This window comes from Malaya genurostris, chromosome 3 (assembly GCF_030247185.1).
Source record: "Malaya genurostris strain Urasoe2022 chromosome 3, Malgen_1.1, whole genome shotgun sequence".
Lineage (NCBI taxonomy): Eukaryota > Metazoa > Arthropoda > Insecta > Diptera > Culicidae > Malaya > Malaya genurostris.
The window spans coordinates 110,149,941-110,175,618 of record NC_080572.1 but is presented as its reverse complement, the minus strand read 5'-3'; the positions used below and the strand labels follow the sequence as shown (position 1 = coordinate 110,175,618).

At 38.3% G+C, this 25,678-nt stretch overlaps 2 protein-coding genes across 8 annotated transcripts in view; both read left to right on the top strand.

Annotated features, from left to right (window-relative positions):
• LOC131439671 (zinc finger protein 569) overlaps nucleotides 1-24,088 on the top strand; it is a 67,117-nt gene extending 43,029 nt beyond the window's left edge. For 3 of the 7 annotated variants that reach the window (XM_058610970.1, XM_058610972.1, XM_058610971.1), the window contains exons 3-12: nucleotides 2,577-2,725; nucleotides 2,980-3,053; nucleotides 12,866-13,090; nucleotides 13,159-13,298; nucleotides 13,360-13,495; nucleotides 13,575-14,064; nucleotides 14,160-14,734; nucleotides 15,213-15,742; nucleotides 15,812-16,042; nucleotides 21,976-24,088. In XM_058610970.1, the coding sequence (XP_058466953.1) occupies nucleotides 2,577-2,725; nucleotides 2,980-3,053; nucleotides 12,866-13,090; nucleotides 13,159-13,298; nucleotides 13,360-13,495; nucleotides 13,575-14,064; nucleotides 14,160-14,734; nucleotides 15,213-15,742; nucleotides 15,812-16,042; nucleotides 21,976-22,059 (2,634 nt within the window). In that variant the 3' untranslated portion in view covers nucleotides 22,060-24,088. The remainder of the gene's footprint in view (nucleotides 1-2,576; nucleotides 2,726-2,979; nucleotides 3,054-12,865; nucleotides 13,091-13,158; nucleotides 13,299-13,359; nucleotides 13,496-13,574; nucleotides 14,065-14,159; nucleotides 14,735-15,212; nucleotides 15,743-15,811; nucleotides 16,043-21,975) is intronic. The other 4 variants (XM_058610975.1, XM_058610976.1, XM_058610977.1 and 1 more) reach the window with 4 other exon arrangements.
• LOC131433926 (mastermind-like domain-containing protein 1) lies at nucleotides 22,069-22,851 on the top strand. The gene is made up of 3 exons (XM_058600545.1): nucleotides 22,069-22,093; nucleotides 22,181-22,494; nucleotides 22,570-22,851. Exons 1-3 carry the CDS (start codon nucleotides 22,069-22,071, stop codon nucleotides 22,849-22,851), a joined length of 621 nt encoding a protein of 206 aa, XP_058456528.1.
• Nucleotides 24,089-25,678: the final 1,590 nt, after the last annotated feature.

Below are 25,678 nucleotides of genomic sequence, written 5' to 3'. Positions count from 1 at the left end.
CCGGAAGTCGGATCCAGATGAAATTCAGGAATTACGTATGGGACAACAGAATCTTTCATTTGAACCTAAGTTTGTGAAAATCGATCGCGCCATCTATGAGAAAAGCTAGAACACATATTTTTTGTACATTTTACCCCATAACGCTGGAACCGGGAGTCGGATCCAAATAATATTCAGGAATTTTGTATGGGACCACAAGACCTTTCATTTGAATCTAAGTTCGTGAAAATCGGTTCAGCCATCTCCGAGAAAAGTTAGTGCAAAAAAACGTTACATACACACACATTTGCGTACTCGACGAACTGAGTCGAATGGTATATGACACTCGGCCTTCCGGGCCTCGGTTAAAAAGTCGGGTTTCACAGTGATTGCATAACCTTTTTATATGAGAAAGACAAAAAGACCACGTTAAGTGCAAATGACAGTTTTTCTTTGATTACATTCTCTTTCAATGATTACGGAACATTTTTGAACTTTTCGATAATTTTTTAATACGGGTAAAACGATAATTGTTTTGTTTACACTCTGAAAATAGTACCGTAATGTTCATGGAGAAATTAAAAAAAAAGAATAAAGTACTACACAAAAACTATTTTTTATTGTGTCCTCCCCAGAAGATGTATCTTACAAATAACAGTTTGTGCATATTTCCTTCGTAAAAGTGAATGTTAACTGTTGTTTTGGTACACTCTTATCATAAGTTACTTAAGTACTGCTCTTCGTTTTGGTACAACTTGTAAATAGCAAGCATGCTTAAGTTCATGTTGTTAACTTAGAACTGTGTCGCTATTGAAAAATTTCCTAGAATACATGCAAGATCTTTGGACTATTAGTATAAGTGCGCACACAACCGGTGTATTTACGGTAGAATTTTCTGATGTTTGTAAACAACGCGTAATTTTGTGGAAGTCAGTAGGCATACGTCTCCCGACTTCATTGATTCAATGCAGCCCGGCAGAAGCACGTGCTTTTCACGCGATTACATGTGTTAAGTGTAGTACACATCATGCAGTTTGTGGTCTCTGTGGGAATAAACATGGCTCAGTCGACGGGCGGTCGACGTCTCTGTGTGAAGCCGTGTCTGGGGGGAAGCGTGTGTTTGTGGCACCCTCACCGCACAATGTTAATAATTAGTGATGCTTCTCCGGTGAATCTATGACGCTTGATGCTGTATCTGTGATTGCTTTAATTACAATAACTATATTATTTGGGTGTATTTTTCTGAGGTTTTCATCATTTTCCTTCCATTCCGTTGTTCCTATGACAGTCGGGATCCTACAGTAGCTGGCTGGGGATGTGTGCGGAGTCGTGGTTGTTGTATCACATCACTACTGTTGCCTTTGCGATATTTGTTGTACACGTGATTAAGGAGGGTTCCCTTTGCGTCTCTCATACAGTTGGACGGGGCGATTGTTGTGTACGCACATACACACAAGTGAGACATACAACTAGTATTACCATTACCGGGACCCGACCGTAGAGAAGCTTGGGTGAGAAAAATATCCTACACAGCACACAAGGCTGAAATCCGATGACCGAGATCTTCTCGCTATCACTGTAGTGTACTGTGTCACATAGACACCGGAAAGGCACACAGATAGAGAGGATACTCGACAAAAACAAACGTTGCGATAATGGTGTAAATAAAGCACAGCTGATCTTGACAGTTTGTTTTGCTCATTTTCACGTGTGTGCCGTACTAACAGCCGTAGTTTACGAAAGCAATACCAGTCATGTTCGTCCTGAATTGTATGCCACTGTTTATTTTTTTCTGTGTATACGTTTTGAAATAGTCCTACTTTGAATTCCAACAGAAACAGACACTCTTTCTAATAGGTGTGCTGTATTTCCATCGTGCCCTGTATTGTTGACTATGCTCGAGAGTTAAATCATACACCTAATCCTTTTACTTTTATATGGGTTGTGTTGAAACTTTGCGAATGAAATAAATAAGATTGCATTCATTTGTCGTTTGAGGCATTATTATAAAATCGTTTTCGATGCGGTTTTCTTTGGCAATTATTATAATTATTATTTCATTTCTTTATAAACTTGGTTTGGTTTGGGAAGAATTTTTACTCCTAAAACTCTTCTTAGTTACGCAATCTGTACAAATCTCAATCATTGCATTGAACTATTTATCAGTCAACCCTCCATAAATTCTATCAGCATTTGAAAACATTGGCAATTTTACGATTGGATTGGACTGTTTAAGTTAATCTCGTATGCATTTAACCATTGAAACCAATTAATTCTTGTTTTTATCTCTCATATAGCCCACTCATCAAGCTCAACCTGTTTTACCACATGTTTGCTTCTTTTTCTCTTTTTTCTTTTTCATATCGTGTTCTGTTGTCGCGTCGCGTGATGCCTGTTTTTACCGACAAAAAAAAAAACAAAATAAAATCACCAAAAAATTCACATCATCACCAAATCACCAACCAATTGGTCAAACCACAAAAAAAAACACTGAAATTAATCATCGCCGTTTTTGCACACAACACCAAAAAATGAAATCACCCAACCAACCCAATCTCCCATGCGTTGTTGTGCGGTCCGCTTGACCTCTGATACAGATGCCATACTTGCAGCTACCGGACGGTGCTAGCATTATTGTGCAGAAGGATGCCAAGGGTACGATCACGCACGCCACCAACAAGGGTGCGGTCCGGCGGATGATCGTGGTCAACGATCCGTCCGCGTTACAGCAAGGCACAGCGCAGCGGTAAGTAATCACCAATTTACTTTTTCCTTTCCATTTTCGCACATTGCAATCACTTTTCGGTACGTACTGAAGTGCATTTCGCTTGCACTCTTCCCACTTCCTCTTCCCGTCGTCGTCGTCATCAGTTCAGGGAAGATGGAATGTGGTCCAGTTTCGCAAGTTGCCGCAGTCGCTGCTAGAAGTTGATGATTTATTGTGCGGCTGAGATTGCATTTTTCGCCAATGACTCTCATCCTTTGTTTTATATTTTACAGTATCATTACCACCAGTGGTACCACAGCTACCGTTACCACCGGTCATCCGGCAGTCAAGAAACATGAGGTTATAAGTAAGTACTGATTGTACTGCAGCCAAAAGGTTTAATTATCCACTTGGGTTACTTGTTTTTTTTTTTTAATTTAAATTTCTAAAGTAGCTGTAGAATTCATTGTGTTTTGGATCAACACAATACAGGTTATCTGGTGTTACCCATAAGGAAACAGAAGAGTGTTAATTTATTTCACTTTTTATTTTGATAATGGTAATTGGAATTTTAAAACTGGTTTACAAATTGAAAAGTTTTTTTTTGTACCCACTATTTGAAGTAGTGGAGCAGAATTGATCTCCACTCGGGTAACTTTCGTTTGAAATAAACTTTCCAATCAAACGAAACTTTAAAACTGCACTTTTATAGACTTTTAACTGCGTTCTCAATTACAACAAATTACTTTTTCGATTTTCTTCTTTGAGCGTTGAAACTGGTTTCTGAGGACTTGTGAAGAACCCTAGAAATGTTTAGAATATGGCTTAATTTGTTTAGTTTTATTTTTATATCGTTTGTTTTACCCCGGCTTCAACCATTTTGGTTGTTCACCGGTTCTTTTGTTTTTTTCCTTTTTTTAATATATATTAGGGTGGGACAAGGTTGTATGAGAAAAATTATTTTCTCGCTCCACCAAACTTTTCGTGTTCCTTTTGGGTCCCATAGAAACTATGCAAAATTTTAGCTCGATAGGAGAAACTATATTTTCGCGCCCGCGGTTCAAAGTTTGTATGGGATTTAGTATGGGAAAACTAACTTTTAACAAAAAAATCATCTGGAGGTCACCCTATATACTCAAAAAATCAGCGGGCATATAATTTTTGTAGGAAATTTAATGAGGAAGAAAACCTTCGAAGACTGTAATATAATCCGATATCTGTAAAAAATGTTATTAAAGAAAAACCGACACAAGGTCCGAACGATGGCTCATTCCTTAATGTATCTAGCACCACTGCTGCTAGTGGTGGTAATATGAGTTTGCTTTCTTTCATAATGCTACAACGGTTGATCTGAGTTGTTTGATGTCATCACAATAGTTGTTCGGTGTAGTTTGAAGATTTTTTTAAACTTAAAAACCATGTTCCAAAACTCATTGCAAAGACACACAAAAAACTAACTTTTTTATTTGAAGAAATACAATTTTGAAGTCTTCAACAATATTGTTGATAAACTCAAATACTATAACTTTGTCGAAGACATAAACCATCTGCCTCATATGGTTTAGAAGATATGGACGATAGAAAAATAAGAAAAAGAAAAACTTAGAATCAATGTTATTTTCATAGTATTAAATGAAATCATCCATATCTTCTAAACCAGGTGCTTGCTCCACATGGAGAATTGATTCACATTCCTTGGAAATTAAAATAATGTTAAAAAAATCAGCTAAAACACTTCTGATATGTTCACTACTCTGCTCCTAATTCCATCTCAAAGGATTTTTAGTCATCCTATCGTTGGTCCTTCATTCATCCTATTAATTAGCAATGGCGACAGCAATCAATACAAAACATTGCACTACTACACTCTCAGGCTCAAAATGCTTGAATTTTTCTTAAAAATGGTCTGATGCCAACTGTACGACAACACACGATATTTTTGGAACCAGTTTTGAATCGTTTCGACGATTAAAAATTTTGGGGTCGTTTTCGTTACATTTCGTTATAAATTCAAAATTTTGTCTGTACAGTTAATTTGGTAAACTTAACAACAAAACAGAAAAAGGAATTGTTTTCATTTAGGCATTAGTCCTTCTAAAAACAAAATGCAGAGCCAGAAATGCCATTTATACAGATTTATCTGTATTGTAAAGATTTTTGCGTTGATTTAAATCAAAGTACAGATTTTATACAGATTTCCTAACTGTAATACAGATTTGTACAGGTTCATAAAAAGTGAGGAGTAAAAAATTAGACTTTTCTCTGATACTATTTGATTGCAGTAATTCTTTGAAAGTTCATTAATCAACGGACAAATTGCATGTTAAAGTGCAGATATGAAGAATTATCTTTTAATATCATTTTATTAGTGAAAAAAGATAGAGCAGATGTAGACTTTTATGTAGTAATACATATTTTCTATGAAAATATCTGGCATCTCTGTGCACAGCCGATGAAACACACACACACACACATAACAGCGTTATGTTGACATATGGCGGAAAGAAACCAGTGCTGCTGAATTTGCCACAATTGCCATTAGTATTTAACACGCTCTTTCTGGTAATATTCGAAGCCGAAATAGTTGTTTTGAAATATAAAGCTCAATAATATAATTAAACTAATGTCACGGATACCAAAAAAATACTTGTTGATGATAATTTGAAGAAGAATAACAATTTTGTTTTGAAACATTATGAGAAAACCTGGCAACTTTGCGAAACCAAATGAGATCAAGTGAACTAAGTGAAAAACTTTCATCTCATATTTTTGAAGACTTTTATTGCTTTTATTGCAGGTAGTTTTTGAAGTTTTTAATCGTTAATTGAACAAGTGCGTGAACATTACTAATTATGAAGTCATCCTGCATTCAATAGTAGTTAATTATGCGAAATATTGATCATGTTTGAGACGAATCGACTAGTAGATAATCAGAAACATGACGAATTGTCAATCTTGAGACGAAAATGTGTCTTAAATCGAAAAGTAATTTTTTTTCAATGAAAAAAAAACGATCACAAAAGAATTTAAAACCATGTGTGACAAGAGCTTAAATATTCATTTGACAAGAGCTTAAATATTCATTTTTAAACATTTCACAGTTTGGTTTAGGTACGTTGTAAGATATTATTCATGTTCAAAGTAATGAGGTGAAGGAATGAGATGGAAATAGGAGCTCAGATGAAATAGGGAGCCCTTACCCTATGTGATACTAATTTCGACGAAGGAACAGTTAAAAATTCTCGATGATAGGTGAATTCAAGTTTAGACTTCTAACTTCAATCATATAACTGTTGTATTACTGTATCGATATCAGCCGAATCGATATATTTGTTCACCAAAACATTGAAATTGAAAACATGCCGACATGGAATGACAGGACCTATCGTTTATTGACTGGTATTTTAGAGGAGCCAGACATGGTAGCAGTTCGGTTTTGCTAAATTTTAGGTTTATTAACTAAATTGGATTGCATTAACAATAAATGGATTTATGGCTTCTGTCAATCAGAGTATATCGAACGGAAGAATATCGTTAATGTTATTAGCTGGAATCGACTTTACGGGAACAGAGGCACTTGTAATAATGAAAATACTATTTGAATTTCTAACTAGCGGGCCTTTAATGTTTTTTGGCATTGAATTCCTTTTCAAAGCTTGAATGAAAGGAATATTGAAAAAATACTAAATGCAGGCGTTTTGGACCTATTCAAAACATCGAGAACTTTTATTTCGCAAACCGGGAAAATCAGGAAAAAGTCGGAAAATTGACTGGTCAGCATGATATTACGAAAGATGACGTTAGCCAACTGTTCATTGTCATACATACTATCAGGTGTACAACTTTGCTTCCGCCGTTTTCCGATAGGTGGCTGTAGCGGCTGAGGCTGGTCGAAATACATAGATGATAATGCCTTTAAAGTGAGTGTATACAGTGCCTAACGAATTGTCATCGCCGTTTCAGTGACAGTTGTTCTTGTTTTCGTATTATTGACGCTCGAAAATGTCTGTTTATGTGCGAAATCCTCGCCATTTGCGGGAAGTTTTACTTTTTTGTTAAAATTCGAAAAAATGCAGCTGAAGCGCATCGAATGCTTTCAGAAACTTACGGTGATGCTGCTCAGAGTAAAAGAACGCGTCGGGAGTGGTTTCAACGTTTTAAAAATGGTGATTTCGATGTCGAAGACAAACATGGTGGTGGAAGAAAGAAAACCTTCAAAGATGACCAACTAGAAGCATTGCTTGATGAACATTCGTGCCAAACAAAGAAGAGCTTGCCGAATCGTTGGGAGTGAGTTAGCAAGCCATTTCAAAACGTCTCAAGACCCTGGGCATGATTCAGAAAGAAGGTAACTGGATGCCGTACGAGTTGAAAGCTCCTCCAACACGACAATGCTCGGCCTCACGTCGCAAAAGTGGTCAAAAAGTACCTGGAAACGCTGAAATGGAAAGTATTGCCGCACCCGCCATATTTCCCAGATGTCGCCACTTCTGACTTCCACCTATTCCATTCGATGGCACACGGCCTGGCAGATCAACATTTTCAATCCTTCAAAGAGTTGGAAAAATGGATTGCTTCATGGGTAGCGTCAAAAGAGGACCCCTTTTTTCGAGCCGGAATCTGAAAATTGCCGGAAAGATGGGAGAAAGTTGTCGTTAGCGACGGACAATACTTTGAATAATACATCTGTAAGCACTTTTTCGCAATAAAGCTTTTAATTTTGGAAAAAACGGCAGAAGCAAAATTTTACACCTGATAAAATAAATGTCCTCCTGAACACTTTGTTATTGAATTCGTAGCTTTTGTTGTGCCTGAAAAATTGTGTTTGCTGCTTTACTTTACTGAAGGTTATTTCATTACTTCAACATGAAGAAAGGTGTCGCGGAAAGGCATCATATTCTAGTAGAAGTATACGGAGAAAATATTCTCATCCAGAAAGCAGATTGCACTATTAATAACTGAAAATTTTGACTTCCAAAAAAAGGAACATCCCAAACAATCGAAAAGGTGGGATCAGGTCGGTATTATAGAATATGAGCTGTTCCACCCGAGTGAAACCATCACTGGTGACCTATACATGCGACCATTGATACGTTTGAACAGAGCATTGCAGGTATAGAAGCCACGCAATTCAAAGATCATCAAGACGAAGTATTTGCGTTTCATGACAATGTAAGACCCTTTGTTGCGAAGTAAAAGGTAAAATCTGATTTGGAAACGTTGAAATGGGAATTTCTGCCCCGCCCACCGGAAATTGCTCCAACCGATTACCATTCGTTTCCATCCATGAAGCATGACTAGTTAGAACTACAGAATGACGAAAAATTGGTTCGAATTCATCGAATCTAGAGAAAAAGATTTGATTCAGATAGTGAAAAGTAACGAAAAATTGTATACCCTCTCAAAGGTTTCTCTTTCATTTCTATTGAAAAGAACAAAGAACAATCATTCTTTAATAAAGAACTCCATTTTACTCGTTCTTTTTGAAGAATTAGTTCATTGAACTAATCGCGAACGGATTTTCCAACTCTCCAAAGAAAAGTCAGGGTATTACAACCCGAAGCAAAACTCGACCTTCTGTTTCATTTCTCTCATTTAAATGTAAGCAAATATCGTAATCATTTTATTGGAATTAATCTGATGATTGTCGATGAATATGTTGATGGTATTTTGTACAAATGCCAAAATTGATCACAAAAAGATTCGTATTAGGCGAACAGCGAACAAAGCATTTTCGTATATTATTCATTCATTCATCATTTCACAATAAAACAAAATATCGTTGTTAGGTTCAATGGAACAAAGTATCATAGTTTGTTCTTTGGGATTAAATTGATGGTTCTTAAATGAATTGATCGAAATTGGATGGCTTCAAAAACGTCACCTGCCGCTACTGGGGCAGCGCAGCGAAAAACCACTATTTTGGTTGAATTTAGCCTAATGTCATTATTCTAAAAGTCACTAAAATAATTCGGCGCATTTTGTCCTCAAGGATATGAAAGATACCTTGGAACCAATCGAAAGTTAATTGGACATGTTGAAGCAGAAATTCAAATAGACAAATAAGAAATTAATGGATGCAAATAAAATGTAGATAAATATGAAAAAATGCCGGATACGACTGTACAAGCTCTCATAGATAACGAGCAGTGAAAGTGTTGTGATTTTTACCAAACATTCCCCAATAATTGATTCAATGTATGTTTATACTTTTACTGTTAATTTAAAGCATCGCCAAATAAGTCATGTGACTAATTAAGAAAAATATTATTTTTTCATTAAAACCGAATTTATACATCAACGTCATCTCCTTCAAAAGCAATACTTCTCGATGCCGTGCTTGTAGAAAGAATTGTCTTTTGCCTTTGGCTTCACATTGAGCAATTTCTTTTTCATTTGAGTTGTATTTATTACCGGTGAACATGAGATTAGCGAATAGTCACTGGGGTCCAAAGCTGGAATATACGGTGGATGATGAAGCAAATCGAAGTATAATTCGTTTTATTTAATTATCTTTATCCTCGACTTGTGAATCGGTGTACTGTCTTGGTGGAACAGGGTTTATTTCTTCGACATATGTGGTCGTTTTTCCTTGATTTTTGCATTCAATTGATCTAACGGCGCTATTTATTATTTTCCTTCCTCAATATAGCCGATAAAGATAATACCATTTGCACTCCAAAATACAGAAACCATAACCATAAGCTGGCTTTTAGGCGTTTCGGAAATGATTATTATTTTGATTCAGGAGTGAATTGATGAATCCATGTTTCGTTCATTGTCACATATCGACGCAAAAAATCTTATTTATTACTTGTAAACATCGCCAACCACTGCTCTGAATCATCGTTACGTTATTTTTTTGATCGACTGTGAGTAAATGCGGCACCTAATTTGAATAAACCGTTCTCATGGCCAAATGTTCGTGCACAATTGTTAACTGTCTTCAGATAGCTTTACGGCCTCAGTTATCTTATGCAATTTCATTTTACGGTTAGATATAATCAATTTGTGGACTTATTTACATGTTTTCTAGAATAATCACATCAACTGGACTATCGAACGTTCACCATCATCGGTATCTGCACGATTGCGTTTAAATTCATCAAACCAAACACAAATGTTTTTTTTTTTTTGGATGGAGCAAAGTCCAGATAACTCTTTTGAAACCATTGATGAGCTTGTATAGTATTTTTTACATCAAGAAGCGATAGTAGATTGACACACGAAGTTTCTTTGATTCCATTGTTTTGAAAAAGACTAAAGTAGTTTTACTTAAATGGCTGGCACTTTTTTCTGACTAGTCGAAATGTCATGAAATTTCAAACAAAGTCTTTTGAAGGTCATAAACATCATATGTAATTGACAGCGCTGTCTGTGTGTCAGTCACACGACTTATTGAATGATGTGTTAGTTATCCAATAAACAATCTGTTTTCCAATGAATTTAGAACTGGCCTTTTTTAAATTAAATTTTCTTGGAAACGGTGAAGAATGTCGAAAAATCTACCTGACAATGTCTTTGAAATCTAATTGAAAATATTCTGTGAAATTTTCAGAATAATTTATTAAGTTTACCGCTCTACTTGTATTTTTTCGGACTGAAGAAATACTGAAAATTGGAACGCTTGTAATAACATACCTCTACTTGTTCATCGAATATATTGACTTTTATGGCTTTATATCATAGATCTGACGAAGTTTAGACTATTTAACTTAGATACGACTAGTACATAAAAACATATGTTTCGTTGCGATAAAGATTAAGCATTATATTTTTTTGTGAAACACAGTAAGTTTCAATGCGTTCGCCATTTTATCCGCTTGAAATTCCTGGTAGCGTTCGGAAAGGTTCCTAAGCACACACACGCAAAGGGAATCGAGGGAGCTACATGGTCGATACAAAATCTATACGCGACCCTCTGTCCTCAGGCTTTATCGCCCCATAAATTGCTTTCTATCAACATAGAAAAGAAAAAAAATCAGAAAAACTAACAACATGACTTCTGGACTGAAATAGAACTCAAATCTATTCGATAACGAATTATGAGCTAATTGAAACGATCTTTATCTCAATAGATACAACCGTTTAATTAGTTTCTGAAACGCTGAAAACTTACTTATATACCGATATAATATTGTCTTGTCTTTATATTGTAATCGGAATTGATTTAAAATGAAGACATAGCGTTAACATCCGTTTTATTGCCCTAGAATTGTACTTCCGAAAAATCTCATATTTGAAATAACCCCCGCGACCCTAAAAGACTACTCTCTTGATTGCGTATTTTCCGTTAACTGAAAAAATATCCAATGCGGCTTCGACACATCGTTTTTGTTCGTGTGTTGACCTAACTGAAGCAAAGAAACCTAGCTTTGGATAGACCGAACAAACGAGGCAGTTACAGGTTTGTGTGTGAGTGGCCGCCGCTTCCGAAGCCAACTTGGCATCGATTACCCGAGAGGCCAAAACAAAATAAATAATAATGTGATGTTTTCGAAACTTCCCCCTCGACATATGTCCATTTCGGTGAAATGACCCTTTCGGCGAAATGGCACTTGGAGAAATGACCTGTTCTCCTAGAATACACCCAAATTGGAGCGAGTATAGTCCTTGCTACACTACACCAGTGCAGTGATAAAGACAAAAATGGCATAATTAGAGTATAAAGTATGCTTCTCTTCAAGTAGACTGATGATGTTAAGAAGGGATAAGGTCATTTCGTAGGGAAAACGGCATATTCTTCGGCAAAATCTTCTTATTAACATCAATTTCACATCAAAGAATAATACATTCGAAGAATACAATTTTCACGAAGAAAAAAGTTTTTAGTTAAATATTAGTTTTCCCCAGGTAACGCTGGGTGGGTTCTTTGGAATTTCAATTTGTTATTGTTGGATGAAAATTATTAACAAATTTGAATAAGTAATTACGTCCAGCAATAATGTTCAAACTTTTGAAAAAAATCGTTGCAGTGATTATGATGTCTTGAGGGGCACCGACTTAAAAAATTTGAATTGTGAAGAAAACGCTTTCAAAATTAAAAGAATTCTTAGTGTGGATCCTAATTGTACTTGGCCATGCACTTATCCTGTACGATGAATCGACTGCGAAGCTCTGCTTTGGAATGTATTATCCCGATTTTACTCCTTTCGCCTCAGTATCGAGTAACTGCTTTTGACATGTAGTTTCAGTCATTTCACGCACTTGCAAAACGAAATGTGAAATACATGGTTGAGAAAAAAGCGAGCCAAGCGCTTATAGAGTGATGAAGAAGAACTTATAGAACAAAATAAATTGAATTCCTTTTTGAACTCCGATCCCGTCCTCGTCGTTTTTTCAACAGAAGTAAATATTCTTTTCTTCCATGGTTAGAATGAGATCTTTCTCAACAATGCTAAAACAATTTTGTCGTACATATTTATGAGATAATAATTTCTTTTGCTTGTTGGATTTAAATATACCGCATCCTTCACATAATATGTTCACACCGGTAAATCATCCGTCCCTGAGTTTGCTGCTTGCATTCCCACACCTCACAGGAACATTTTGCTGTGACTGATTGTAGGTAGGCGCAAACGACGCTCGGGAGAGCTTAATCAATTTCTTACCACGCATTAATTTGTTGCCTAGCGTCTAGCAAAACAAAACAAAAATAAATCAGCGAAAGCTAGAATACAATTCATGAAGACGAGGGCGTAAGCAAAAGAAAGCAGCAATATTCGTGCGATCTGCTCTGTGTTTTATCGTTCAGTTGAACTATCAGTCACCGGGAATCGTTATTGATTTTTATCGGAGAAATTTACAGTTTACTGAGCAAATAGATGCATAAAAAGGGAACAAAGAACTAGTGCTTGGCAGTCGTAGATGGTTCCCTCACACTGTAAGGAAGCATTATTCAAATTGAGTTATACATATCTAAAGTTAAGACATCCGATGGTTCACCGGTGAAGATTTCGATTCTGTTTCCTTGTGGGTTGTTGGTAGCTTTTAGGAAAAAAAAGTAACAAAAAATAGCTTTAATATGTTTTGGTTATTATTCAATGGTTTTTTTTTCTCTATTTCTCTTTTTTCTAACCCTAACGCTTCAATCTAACTGCAAACACGGATCCAAACAAAACTGTATATATATATATAAACCTATGAACACACACCCCTAAACCACAAACACATCATCAGATCAATCTAATTCTGCCCTAGCCAACGGAATCCTCGATTCTAAAACAAAAACCATCCTGACTACGAGTGGGTCGGCTGGCGGTGCCACAGCATTCATGTCCCCGTTGGGTCCGATTCAGCTAACCGCCGAAGAATGTAATGACATTCTGATGAAACGAGCGGCGGCTGCTGTGGCCGCTAACAATCAACATGCCATCACGACCAACACCGATGGCCATCATGCTGGTGAGTTGTGGAACGTTTTGTACCCAAAAACTTGGCTTATCTGATGCATTGTTTAATCCTACTTCCAGCTATTGCCGTTCAAGTTCAAAAGGTTATTCAAGGACTTGAAGACGGCGATGATTCACAAGCGGCAACTTCGACACATCAACTGAAAATCGAACCAACCCTAAGTATTTCACCCAAGCTAGAAGCCGTTGAAATAGATTATGTGAGTATTGAGAGTCTTTCCGTTTGCATCGTCATATCAATAACCGTATACCGTTTTCTAGAATGAATACGTTCAACAAGAATCTGACACTCCCACACCTAATGTAGTGCCCAAGGAACGACCATATTCTTGTGACCAATGCGGAAAATCCTTTCTGCTGAAGCATCATCTTACAACACATGCTCGAGTTCACACCGGTCAGTTTTTAATGATGAATGAGCCGTCAACTTTTGTTCTGCTGCTCATTGCATATTTAACGAATTTGCTGTTTTCCAGGCGAACGACCCCACGTGTGCGTCCACTGCGGCAAGGATTTTGCTCACAAGCATTGCTTGAATACCCATCTGTTGCTACACTCGACGGATCGTCCTTATCAGTGTCAGGAGTGCAAGAAGAGCTTCACGTTGAAACATCACCTGCTGACACATTCGCGTGTGCACAGTCGCGAGCGTCCATTTGTGTGCCAGGAATGTGGTAGATCCTTCCCACTGAAACGTCATCTGGTGACGCACAGCAAGTTCCACGCCGGTGAGCGACCCTACGTATGTGAAGATTGCGGTGAAAGTTTCGCCCAAAAGGAGCATTTGGTAATGCACTCACGTTTTCACGGCTCGGTAAATCCGTTCGTGTGTCCCGACTGTGGGGCCACATTCCCTCGCAAATTCCAACTGGTGAATCATGGAAAACTGCACGGACGTATCCCGCACTCGTGTACACTGTGCGGAAAGGAGTTCCTGCAGAAAAGAACACTCGCTGCGCACATGAGGTAAGAATTGCTGGTTTGTAATGTGATTGCGGGACCCAGTACTGAAATAGGTAATGAAGTTCAATAATGAAACCCGTCTTCAATTTTCCTTACAGAATTCACACTGGCGATCAACCATTCCCGTGCATTGCATGTGGCGAAGGGTTCCGCACCAAATCCGAACTGAACGCTCACAACCGTCTAACCCATGGTGGAGTCAACCCGAACTCGTCGAACACCACAATCATAACCACCAATACGGTTGTTACAAGCAACGCTCAACAGCAAGCACAGGCACAGGCCCAGGCGCAAGCACAGGCCCAAGCTCAGGCTCAGGCACAACAGCATGCCCAACAACAGGCGGCTGCGCAAGCGCAAGCTCAACAACAGCAACAGCATCAACAACAACAGCAACAGCACATCGAAGTACAACAAATTCAGCACCACCAGGGCCAACAGACAGTGCAGGATGTTAACACTGGCAACATTATAACCACCATTGCTACCGGTCAGAGCTCACCGGAAACGTCTCCGCGCCCTCAGTACGCTTGTCGTGAATGCGGCAGTGCATTCAATAGCCGCGAAGCGCTCGCCCTGCATTTACGGCTACACACTGGAGATAAGAGTTTAATGACAGATTTGTGCGCCCTTACAGCTGCTATTCCCGGTCATCTGTTTCCTGTCAATCAAGGTATTGGAATGTTTTGAGAGTACCATTCATGATTTTGTAAATATGTAGTTGCTTTTTAGTATAGTGTTATCATTACTTCAATGACATCCAATAACGAAAACATCGAAACCCGAATCATGTTATTTATGTTAGTTATTTACTTTTTGGCCAATGGCGCGTGGTAGTAATAATGAACGAAACAATAGGGGCTCCAAATCTCATTTTACTTATATCGCTACGCTTAGGCTCAATTTATTATTTGTAGTTAGTTAAGTAATCAGACGTAATAACATTTTATATCGAATTATATGGAACAATCATTCTCATGATTTTTTGTTTCTTTTTCTCAATTTTCATGTTGCACTATCCAAACAAACAAATCAAACCTAATTGTTTGTGCTTCCTGAATCGCTTCTTACGTTACCCACGCACCTAACACCACTACCACAAAAAAAATCCTCACTGAACAACCCGCAAAAAACATTCTAATAACCATTAGAATATTCACTAATAGGAGGTGGAACTACCGTTGTTACCACAAATCCTGTAATGCAATCGTCTCCCGTTCCAGTACAAATTATCACATCCTCCGGTCAGGTGGTACAGCAAACGCTGCAGCCGCAGAGCCCCCCTCACCAGCAGATACAGGTTCAGCAACACCAGCAGCAACAGCAAGTTCAATCCCATGCCAATCATCAGCAGCAGGTGCAGGTTGTCCAACAGCAAGCCCAGGTCCAGCAGCAGGTACAACATCCCCAAACGGTTGTGGTGGCACAGGCAAAACCGAAGTCTCACTACTGCGGACACTGCGGCAAAGGATTCGCCGCTAAACACGGGCTGTTATTGCATAACCGTCGTCATCCGAATGGTGGCTGTACCGTGCGGACACACGTGTGCGAATGTGGTAAAGCATTTTTCCAGAAGAACCATCTCATGCTTCACCAGCGTCAGCATCTGGAGCAGAATCAGCGTGGTGGCCAGAACCAAGCGCAAGCACAACAGAACCAGCCCCAACAGCAGCTGGTTGTGGTAAGCATCATGAAAAATCTTTCCTCCCTGCCTTCCGGTACAAAAAGAAATCGTTTTTTTTTCTTCAAGATTCAACAAACTAATCAAGAAGCATTGGCACAACAGCAACAACAGGCAGCGCAACAGCAAGCACAACAGCAGCAGGCGGCCCAACAGCAGCAAGTTGTTCAGCAACATCAACTACAGCAGCAACAGGCTCAGCAGCAAGCCCAACAGCAACAGCAAAACCAGGCCCAGAACAACCAGCAGCACGCGATGCGCAACCTGGTTATCGCTAACCAGCCTGTGCAGGTACAATATGTAAAGTCACTTTAAGCTTCTTTACTAAAAACAAAGGGTGGAATGTCTTTTTCATTTGTGTTGGCATCAGTACATGCGTATGAGTTTTAGTAGAATTAGTTTTTCGCGAGGTTTTTATGATGGTTATGCAATTATCATCGGAATGAAATTTTGTAGTAGAAATGATTGGGGCAATATGCAAAAGAATTACTTGAGTTAACAGACGCAAAATAGCGAAGTTGATAAACATTTTTATTCCGATTCAAACAAATTTTATCTTTTCACTTCGTTACAATTCAAATATTTTGTTCACTCGTCAATGAAAAAATCTTTGTTTAAAAAATGGTTTACTCTCCTTTGGACAATACATTTTCTGACTGATTCTTTTGATATGAGCTGGACTGAACTAAAAAAACATAAAAAATATCCGCTTGATTCCGTCACTTTTATTCATCATTTTGTCTTCATCATACACCAGTACAGTTTGTTCCACAAGAAAGAATGCATTAGTATTTTGAATGTAATGAAAATTACTCAAAATAGACGAAAAATAAAGGTAACTATCAGCTTCGCTTACAACGAGATCCATGTCCAGTCCAAAGAGCTCTGATCTTCATTATATTGAAGAAAGAATGAGGATTGAAATTCGACTGAATTCACTTACAGACGATATTTTAGTTTCGTCTTGTCGTAGAGCAACAAGTGATGTTGGCATTGATAATCTCTTTTGTTGAAGTGAAAGACGAAAATGCTTCGCCTCTCTTCAGTTGTTTTGAAAGCGATCATTTAAAAATGAGACATTATAAAACAAACGACTGACAATGGGAATGCATTGAAGGAGCTTTGACGCAATCAATTCATAAACCGTGTAGTCACCAGTGGCATGATTTTGACGGGAAAATCCCAATATCTTCCAAGTTCCCCAAATAGCTGCTTCAAACTGCTGCAAACAGGGTGCATATTTACTCTTCATAGTGGCCTAATTTGATAGGGTTTGCATTGGGAGATTGGGAGAGCCAGTTCAATGTTATTTTCTTCCTTTCTGGCTTTCCTGTCTTTTGAAGGACCTAATTTATGTTACCGTATGTATTGTCATGAGTTTGCTTTTTCTCTGGCAAATTTTAACCGCGGCGCAGAGAAGAGTTATTCCTAAACATCTGCACTATCTCTTCTATCGTGTTTTGTTGATGCCACTCTTACTATCTCACGTTCGGAAAAGTCATCAACATTTTCCGTTACTTTGGTTATGTTTATGTTTAATGATAATTCCTAATAATATTCATAAAATTTGTACGTATTCTGCTTCGTGACACATTAAAATCATACCCAGATGAAACACGGTTGAACGATCTCTGTTTCCAATGAGTTCATCGCTTCGTCCGGGATTCCGCAGGGTAGCCATCGCGGGCCTTTAATCTTTTTACTGTTCTTCAACGATATCGACTTTACTTTAGATGGTCCTCGTCAATCGTTTGCTGATGACGTTAAGACCTACTATTACATTCGAAGCCCAAAAGAAGTAGGGTTTCTACAACGACAGTTGTTGAGCTTCGCCGAGTGGTGAAAAATTAACCGTATGAAATTGAATTCTAACAAATGCTCCACTAGTACGCTCTCGAAGAAAAAAGAGCCATTTCATTTCAAATACTTTCTGGATCCCCGATATTCAGGACGACATGTGTTTAAAGACCTTGGTGTTCTTCTCGATGAGCATCTGACTTTTAAGCGAAACATCAGCTATATTGTTTCTAAAGCTTCTCGCAACCTAGGATTTGTAATGAGGCTAAACATTTTACAGACGTATACTACCTAATATCTCTGTACTGCACTTGTTCGTTCAACCCGGGAGTACTGTTCTGTCGTTTGGAATCCTCACTACCTAAACGGTGTTCATAGAATCGAATCGACACAACGTAGATTCATTCGCTTCTCTCTTCGGTGTTTACCGTGGAACAATTCTCACCAACTACCATGCTGCACGTACTGTATTAATAGCAGATGTTTTGAAAGCTAAGATTAACTGCCCTGCTTTGTTCCACGAAATTTTCTTTTATTTATTTATCTATTTCTTTCCATCTGACCTGGATTGATCTCAATGGAGTTTTTGGTGGAGTGGGAAAAGCCCATTTGAAATTCATCAAATGCGCGTAAAAACCCACCATCTTTTTAACATTTTACATATTTGTGTAGATAATTACAATTCAAAAACATTAGCCTAACGAATAAAGGTACAAACATTATCCAGTGCTAAAAAATAATTAAGTTCTACTTATAATCTATCTGAGTCTCTTTTAAGCCTATTCTTGAAAACAACACTAGATAGACAAAAGTCAAAAATGTCGTACACACTATTGAAAACATTCCACATTGCCCTTATCGGTTCGGTTCGGTGACCATACTCCGTTCTTCGTAAGTCGAGTCGCAAGAAATTCTTCGCTCTCTTAGCGTTCTTAGAGGAACATTAATACATATTTGTGAGAGAATCTCACGAGTATCAGTTTGTCCATTCAGCAAATTCGCTATAAATACAGCTCTGAGTATATTTCGTCGTTTGTCTAGTGTGTCCATGTCGAACAAACGACAACGCTCAATGTATGGTGGAAGCTCTGACGGAATACGCCATGGCAGAGATCTAAGAGCAAATCGTGGGAATCGTGATTGTACTGCTTCAATTCTATTGATCCAAACATTGGCGTAAGGACACCAAATATGCACTGAGGCTTCAAGGGTAGACCGTACTAACGCGTAATATAACGCTCGCAAGCAGTATGGATCAGTAAACTCTTTCTATTTGCCTGAGCAATTATATGCGAGTAAGTGATGTCTGAAGGAGAGATGAGAATCAAGAAGCACACCCAGATCTTTGAAAACAGTTACTCTTTCAAGTGTTTCCCCAGAACTAGTGTAGTTCCAGACTATCGGGCTTTTCTTACGCGTGAAAGAAATCACAGAGCATTTGGAGTTAAGAGGTTGAGATTGCACCATTCACAAAAAATGTTTAGGTGCTGCTGAAGTTCCATGCAATCAGCTGTCGATAGCACAACGAGTCTGATATCCTGGTGGAATGACAAAACAAATGTCATTAAAAATAATGAAAACAGCAATGGTCCGAGATTGCTTCCTTGAGGAACACCTGATTCGTTAATGAGGTTGTGTGACTCGACGTTTCCTAGCTTCACTGATACAACTCGGCCTACGGGATTTAAGCCACTGAGAGAAATTAGACGATGCACCTAGACGCTCCAGGGAACAAAATTGTGTCAAGTTAGTGATTGTAGATCTGCCTGTACAAAAACCATGCTGATCATTAGAGATATATGTTTTTGTTTCACGGAATAAAACGTTCCCCACTAAAACCTCCAACAGCTTTGATCCAGCACAGAGGAGAAGTTATACCTCGGCAATTTGCAATATTTTGTTTGTCTTCTTTTTTGAAAATGGGGAACATATACGATTTTTTTCAGCATGCAGGAAACAGAGACTGCGACATTGATTGGTTGAGTGCCTCTTAGAGTGTTGGATGTTTCATTTTCAAGGAACATGGTGGAAGGAAGTCCGTTTTCTTTGCGTTTTCCATTAACAAGAGACCAAAATTTCTTAGGATTTCTTTTCAGTTAGGATTGAGTTTTTTGTACGTGCTTAGAGTAGATATAGCGGTTGTACGACCGATATTTTTTACTAGCTTGAGCGAAATCCCTCCCTGTTATTGGATTTCGTCGATTGGAATAGTGCCGAAGTGCAGCTGCTCGTAACCTTTTAAGCTCACGTAGGTTTCTTTTGCCCTAAGGTGGCTTTGGACGAGGGCGAGGTACGGGAACATGTACTAAGAAAAGGTCACGCAAAACACAGGAAAATTTGTCTAGAGCTGTATCCACGTCAGCAGCATTATCCAGTAGAGAATTCCAGTCGATAACACACAGTGCATTATTGAGTCCGGAAAAGTCAGTCTTCGAAAAGTTGAACAACGTATTTTCAGACACATCGTCAAACCGCACAAGCCGAGGAAAAGTCAAAGTGACGGAAGATGATTTACGTCAACGGCTACTAAAGACTCAAATGCTTCAGCAGTTATGCAATTCCTTGGAATTTCCTCGTTCATGAAAAGCAGGTCTAGCGTACGGTTGCACATGTTAGTAACAGTGTTATTTTGCACCATGTTCAGTAGCGACAGGTTGATTCAGATGGATCAGGGATAGCAAAACCGGAATAAGTTTCCATCCAAACTAGACCTGATTGGTTATAGTTCCCAAACAGTAAATACAGATTGAGCGATGTCGAGTGCGAAAGCACACCACCGCCGCGTTCTTTCCAGCATTTACTGGATCCCTATCGTTACGGTACATCGTGTACATCGAGCCAAATAATTGAAGTGAATTAATTTCACTATTAATTCTGACATTCTGATAATACAATAAGATGTTTTATGGAACTGGCTGAGAGCGCGAACGAGACCGATTTGTGCTGGAATCAGGAAGGAATTTAATATTAATGTCCGATTCCGTGCTCTTCGCAAGAGTTCATTTCTTCGATTTCTTTTACGACGAACTAACTACGGTCCGAACAATGATATTATTGGTTTGCAGAGATCATTCGTGTATCATTAGAATTTGACTTCAATCTATCACGCAGTAGAATACTTGAATTTTTTTTATATTTCTAGAAATTATCATTAGGACCATATGTTATCTGTTGATTATACTTAAATAAATAAACCAATAACAGAACCGTTTGCGCCATTGTTGGCGCGTCGTATGAGCAGTCGAAGAAAAGCACTGTTTCTGAGAACTCTGGGTAGCACATTAATGTTAACTTCGTTGAGCAAAACGGGACAGTCAATCATACCGTTGAATATATCTGCTATTATGAAAGATATATATCTGCTATTATTACCCTTATTACCGTTCTCACTTCCACTCGCACTTCACTCACATATCACTTCACTTCATTTTACCTATTACCAGTATCACGCATAGTGAAGTGATCACTGTAGTGGAAAAAACTCATTTTTTCAACAAAATGTTAGTGACGTGAAGTTCATAATGACATCACGTTCATCCAAGTAATTACTTTTATCTCTGAAGCGACTTAGGTAATAAGGACCTAAATTCACTTACTCGATTTTCACCGTGAAGTGATACCGATAATAAGGGTTACAATCACTTCACTTGGTTTTCACCGTGTATTGATACCGGTGATAATGGACTATGTGTCGAGACCGATTAATAAGATTAGGTCCACGGCAATCGGCCAAGAGCGAAGCAAACAAATCTGTCTGTAATCCTGTCATCCTCATTATGAATCAAAAAGCTACGGAAAGCTTTTTTTTCGCCAAGAAAAATCTAGCAACAGGTACAATGGTACAATAATATTATTAGAAAACTAAACATTGAGTTAAACATATGAAAAATAACGCTATAGTCGCTGCTATTTTTTTATTCAACAATGCGAATAAATTTATTCACTGCACTTCTGTTGCGTTTACGATGTTTTTCAAATGAACTTTCCAAATAATGATCGTAAGGAAGTTACATTGAACAAAATTGATTGTAGAGACGCTGGGTAGTTATCTTATCGATTTTTTAAAAAGATTTTAATGTTTGTATTTCTGTTCTCTATGGCTCCATATATTTCTATGCTGCCATTTATCAGTTGTGAAGCCAATTCAATATGTTCTGTTTTTTATAGTTTTATAGGATTCTGTTCAAAATGCATGCTTAATTGGTTACCGAATAATTTTATAGCCCTCCATAATTCATGCCAAAAATAACAAACAATTGTTCGACAAGAGGTTGTAATGGTAGGAACGGATTTAAAGAAAAAATACCAGTAGAAATCCCAGTGATTATGCTTTGCAGTTGAATCAAAATGTGTGAAATAACCTCTAGTGTATGAAAATTTTTGAACCGAACATCGATCACCATCAACTTATCACAAATTTCCGGCTGTCATTGCAGGTCCAGGTCCTCGAGAGCAACACTGCACAGGTCATCAAGTACGAGATCATTCACGATTCGTCGAGGCAGTCAAATGTCGAGTGAGAAGAGGCTATGCTCCGTATAACCAAACCGGATGGTACGGAGGAAATGAAGAAAGTATTCATACTGAAGAATGAGGTGGGATGAAATTTGCTGAACACCGCTGCAACAACCGCCGCCGCAGCTGCCTCCGCGGCCAATTCTGGCAATGTCGGCCCGGTGACCTCGCTGGTCGCAGTTCCATCGGCAGCATCAGTGGCGGTAACTGGTCAAACACCTCAGGCTATGACCATTACACCTACTGTAACTAGTGCCGGTGGAGGTTTTCTCATTCATCATCCGTCTGGTGCCATTATGGCCACCCAGCAATCCCATACACCAGCACAGCAATCGCATCTGCCCAGCGGGAACAATCATCAGCAGCACCATCATCATCAGCAACACATACAACAGCAGCAACATACAAATGCAGACAGTGAAGATAAGAGCGGTATTATTGTAAATATGGATCATCACCCACAGCAGCAGCAGCAGCAGCAGCATCGGCATCAGCATCATCATCATCATCAGCAGCAGCAACAACAACAGCAACATTCACAGCAGATAGTTATGGGAGAGATAATAGATTACAAGGATGCATCCATAATCAATTCGGGAGGTGGTGCTCTAAGAGGAGATAATCATCACAACTATGCGGCTGCCAATGCAATTGTAGTCAGTGAAAGTGGTGAATATCAGCATATTTATCAGCAGAGAATGATCCAGCAGCCGCCTGTCGCACCTAGTGGATCAGGTGAATATACCCCGGGGCGGCAGCCTGAACTGCCCACGTTGATTAAGAATGAAACCTTGTAACGTTAGTCTCCTAGTTGATTTCGTAGGTATTCCTAGAAGTAGATATTTCTAGCATTATTGCGGTCAAACGTGTCAATTGTTTATATTACGACAAAGAGTTTTATTTCGAGCACATTTTGTTTTCGCTCAGACACAGGTTTAATACTGAAATGGCGATTTGTCCGAAGAAAAGTTTGATATAGTTTTAGAGCAGAATTAGATGTACAACACTACATTTGTACAAAAACAGAAAAGGTTTAATTTATGGCATTTTCCTTTTGTTAGGAATGATAAGATTTAAAAAAGTGTAAAACCAACAGTAGAGTAATTGAAGCCAGTGAGCAACATGGAGATACCTATGTTTAGTTCTGAAGGGTTTGTGCCCGAACACCGTGCGTTACTTATAAAGCAGAGTTTTAACATGTGTTGCAGGTTTTACCTCTTTCGCCCTGTAAATAGTGCTACTCTATATATTATTTAGGACTCTCGAACCAATCAGAAATAGATAGGATTGAGTACAGGAGTAATTGTTGAATGCGTTTTAATAATGGCAGGCTAAAGAAACAGCAAATTGATATCTCTTATTTTTGTTAAACATGGAACGATAATATGATCAATAAAAGGAAGAGTTAAAGCAACAATCTGTAAATAGCTATCAATTTTCTTCGGGATTGCCAGGATTTTCACGGGTTCACAGATACATTGTTTGCGGCCATATTGTTTTCCGTGTTAAATCTAAACTGAAGGCAATTTCCCCTATTACAAATAATCATGCGCTTAAGTTTAATTAAATGAAAAAAAAATTCAAATCAGCACGCAATGTTGTGTTGCGTCTATTTCATTTTCTTCGAACTAAGCTCACTAGGTTAGGTGAAGTAGTACACATTCTTGTGAAGAAATGCAATCGACCCGTTTTGGAAAGTACTTTTAGTTTTGTGAGTCACTAATGTCATTCATAATAGTCTAGTATAACATTTTATTTAAGCCGATAATTTGTAAAAATAAACTTCATATACCATACAGCTTATAAAGCTTACGGTTGGCAGTAACAAGCATCCACTTTTTATGGAATATGGTGCGGTCCACGGGGAGGTAACAAAAGTGAAGTTGAATCAGACCGAATCAGTGTAAATTCCTAGAACCGCAACGCAACAGATTCCGAAGGATAATAAATCTGTACATTTTAAATGGAAATGCTTATCGATATGTAAACGCGAGAAGAATAGATTTGTGGATAATAAATATTTTAATAATGATATTTTTGTTTTCGATTTTTGGGAAAAAAAACTAGCCTATAGTAAAGTTACAATAAAAAAGATATTTTTTTAAGCATGCAGACACTCGAAATCTACATATTTTGCTCGCTTTAGCTAGAATGAAAATAGTTTATTTTCTACATTCGATTTTTTTGACACTAGTATTTTCACGAGCCCTATGGGGCTGTTCGAACTGTTGACGTAGGACTACACTACATAATTATTGTCAAAATTACTACTGAAATTTGTTTTTAATATTTAGGTAATCGTTTTTCTTTTGTATTTATTTATTTATTTATTTATTTATTTATTGTAAAATCAACAGACACGATGTGGTCCTAATGATTAATTCTAATACTATGTAAGAATTTGGTCCTTGTTTTATGCCGTGAAAGATTGAAGTCGAACTCAGATGACACTCGATTGAATGACCGCTGTAAGCCGATAATCGCACCGTTTATCCCGTAGTTAGTGCGGCGTAAAGGAAGTCGAAGAAAAGCGTTATTGCGGAGAGCTCGAGGACGAACATTGATGTTGATTTCACGGAGCAAAGTGGGGCAGTCGATTCTATCAGTCAAAGCGTCTGCTATCATTAAAGCACGCGATAGCTCCCGTCTTACTTGCAGTGTGTCTAGACCGATTAGCAATCCGCGACTTTCATAGCTCGGTAGTTGATGAGGATTGGTCCAAGGTAAACGGCGAAGAGCGAATCGAACGAATCTACGTTGAATCGACTCGATTCTATTAACGCCATTGAGGTAGTGAGGGTTCCAAACAGCTGAACAATATTCCAGAGTAGAGCGAACGAGTGAACAGTATAGGGATTTCAAGCAGTAAACATCCGTAAAATGCTTAGCCATTCTCATCACGAATCCAAGGCAGCGAGAAGCTTTAGCCACAATGTAGTTGGTGTGTTGCCTGAATGTTAACTGCTCGTCAAGAAAAACGCCGAGGTCCTTGATGCACGTCGATCTACCAATCATGAATCGCTCAATAAAGTATTCGAATTTCAAAGGCACTTTTTTTCTCGTAAACGCTATGATCGAACATTTTTCTGGATTAACGGTCATGTGATTCAATTTGCACCAATCCGAAAAGATTGCCAATTGTCGCTGAAGAAACTTCGCATCCTCTAAGGTGCGAATAACACGGTAGATCTTGAGGTCATCTGCAAAAGATATGCGCGGTCCTTCCAGAGAAAAATTAACGTCGTTAAAGTAAAGCAAGAAGATCAAAGGGTCGAGATGGCTCCCCTGCGGAATTCCAGATGTTGCAACAAATTCTTCCGAAGTACAATCATCAATTTTAACCACAAGATGACGATTCCTGAGATATGATTGTATCCATCGAAGGACGTTTGTACCAAAACCAAGTCGATCCAGTTTTGCTATTGTGATGTCATGGTTAATTTTATCGAAGGCGAGGGAAAGATCGGTATAGATTACGTCCGTCTGAAAACCATTTGACATGGCGTTGGTCACGTAAGATGTAAAGGATAATAGATTGGTGGTTGTGGAGCGCTTAGGCATAAACCCATGTTGGGAATCATCGATATACTGCTTGCAATGATTGAAAATTGGAGTCAGTATTAC

Coding starts and splice junctions, on each gene's coding strand:
- LOC131433926 (XM_058600545.1), top strand. CDS start 22,069: ATGCTCCGTATAACCAAACCGGATG. Junction 22,094..22,180: donor CCGTATAACCAAACCGGATG/GTACGGAGGAAA, acceptor CCGCCGCCGCAG/CTGCCTCCGCGGCCAATTCT. Junction 22,495..22,569: donor AAGATAAGAGCGGTATTATT/GTAAATATGGAT, acceptor CATCATCAGCAG/CAGCAACAACAACAGCAACA.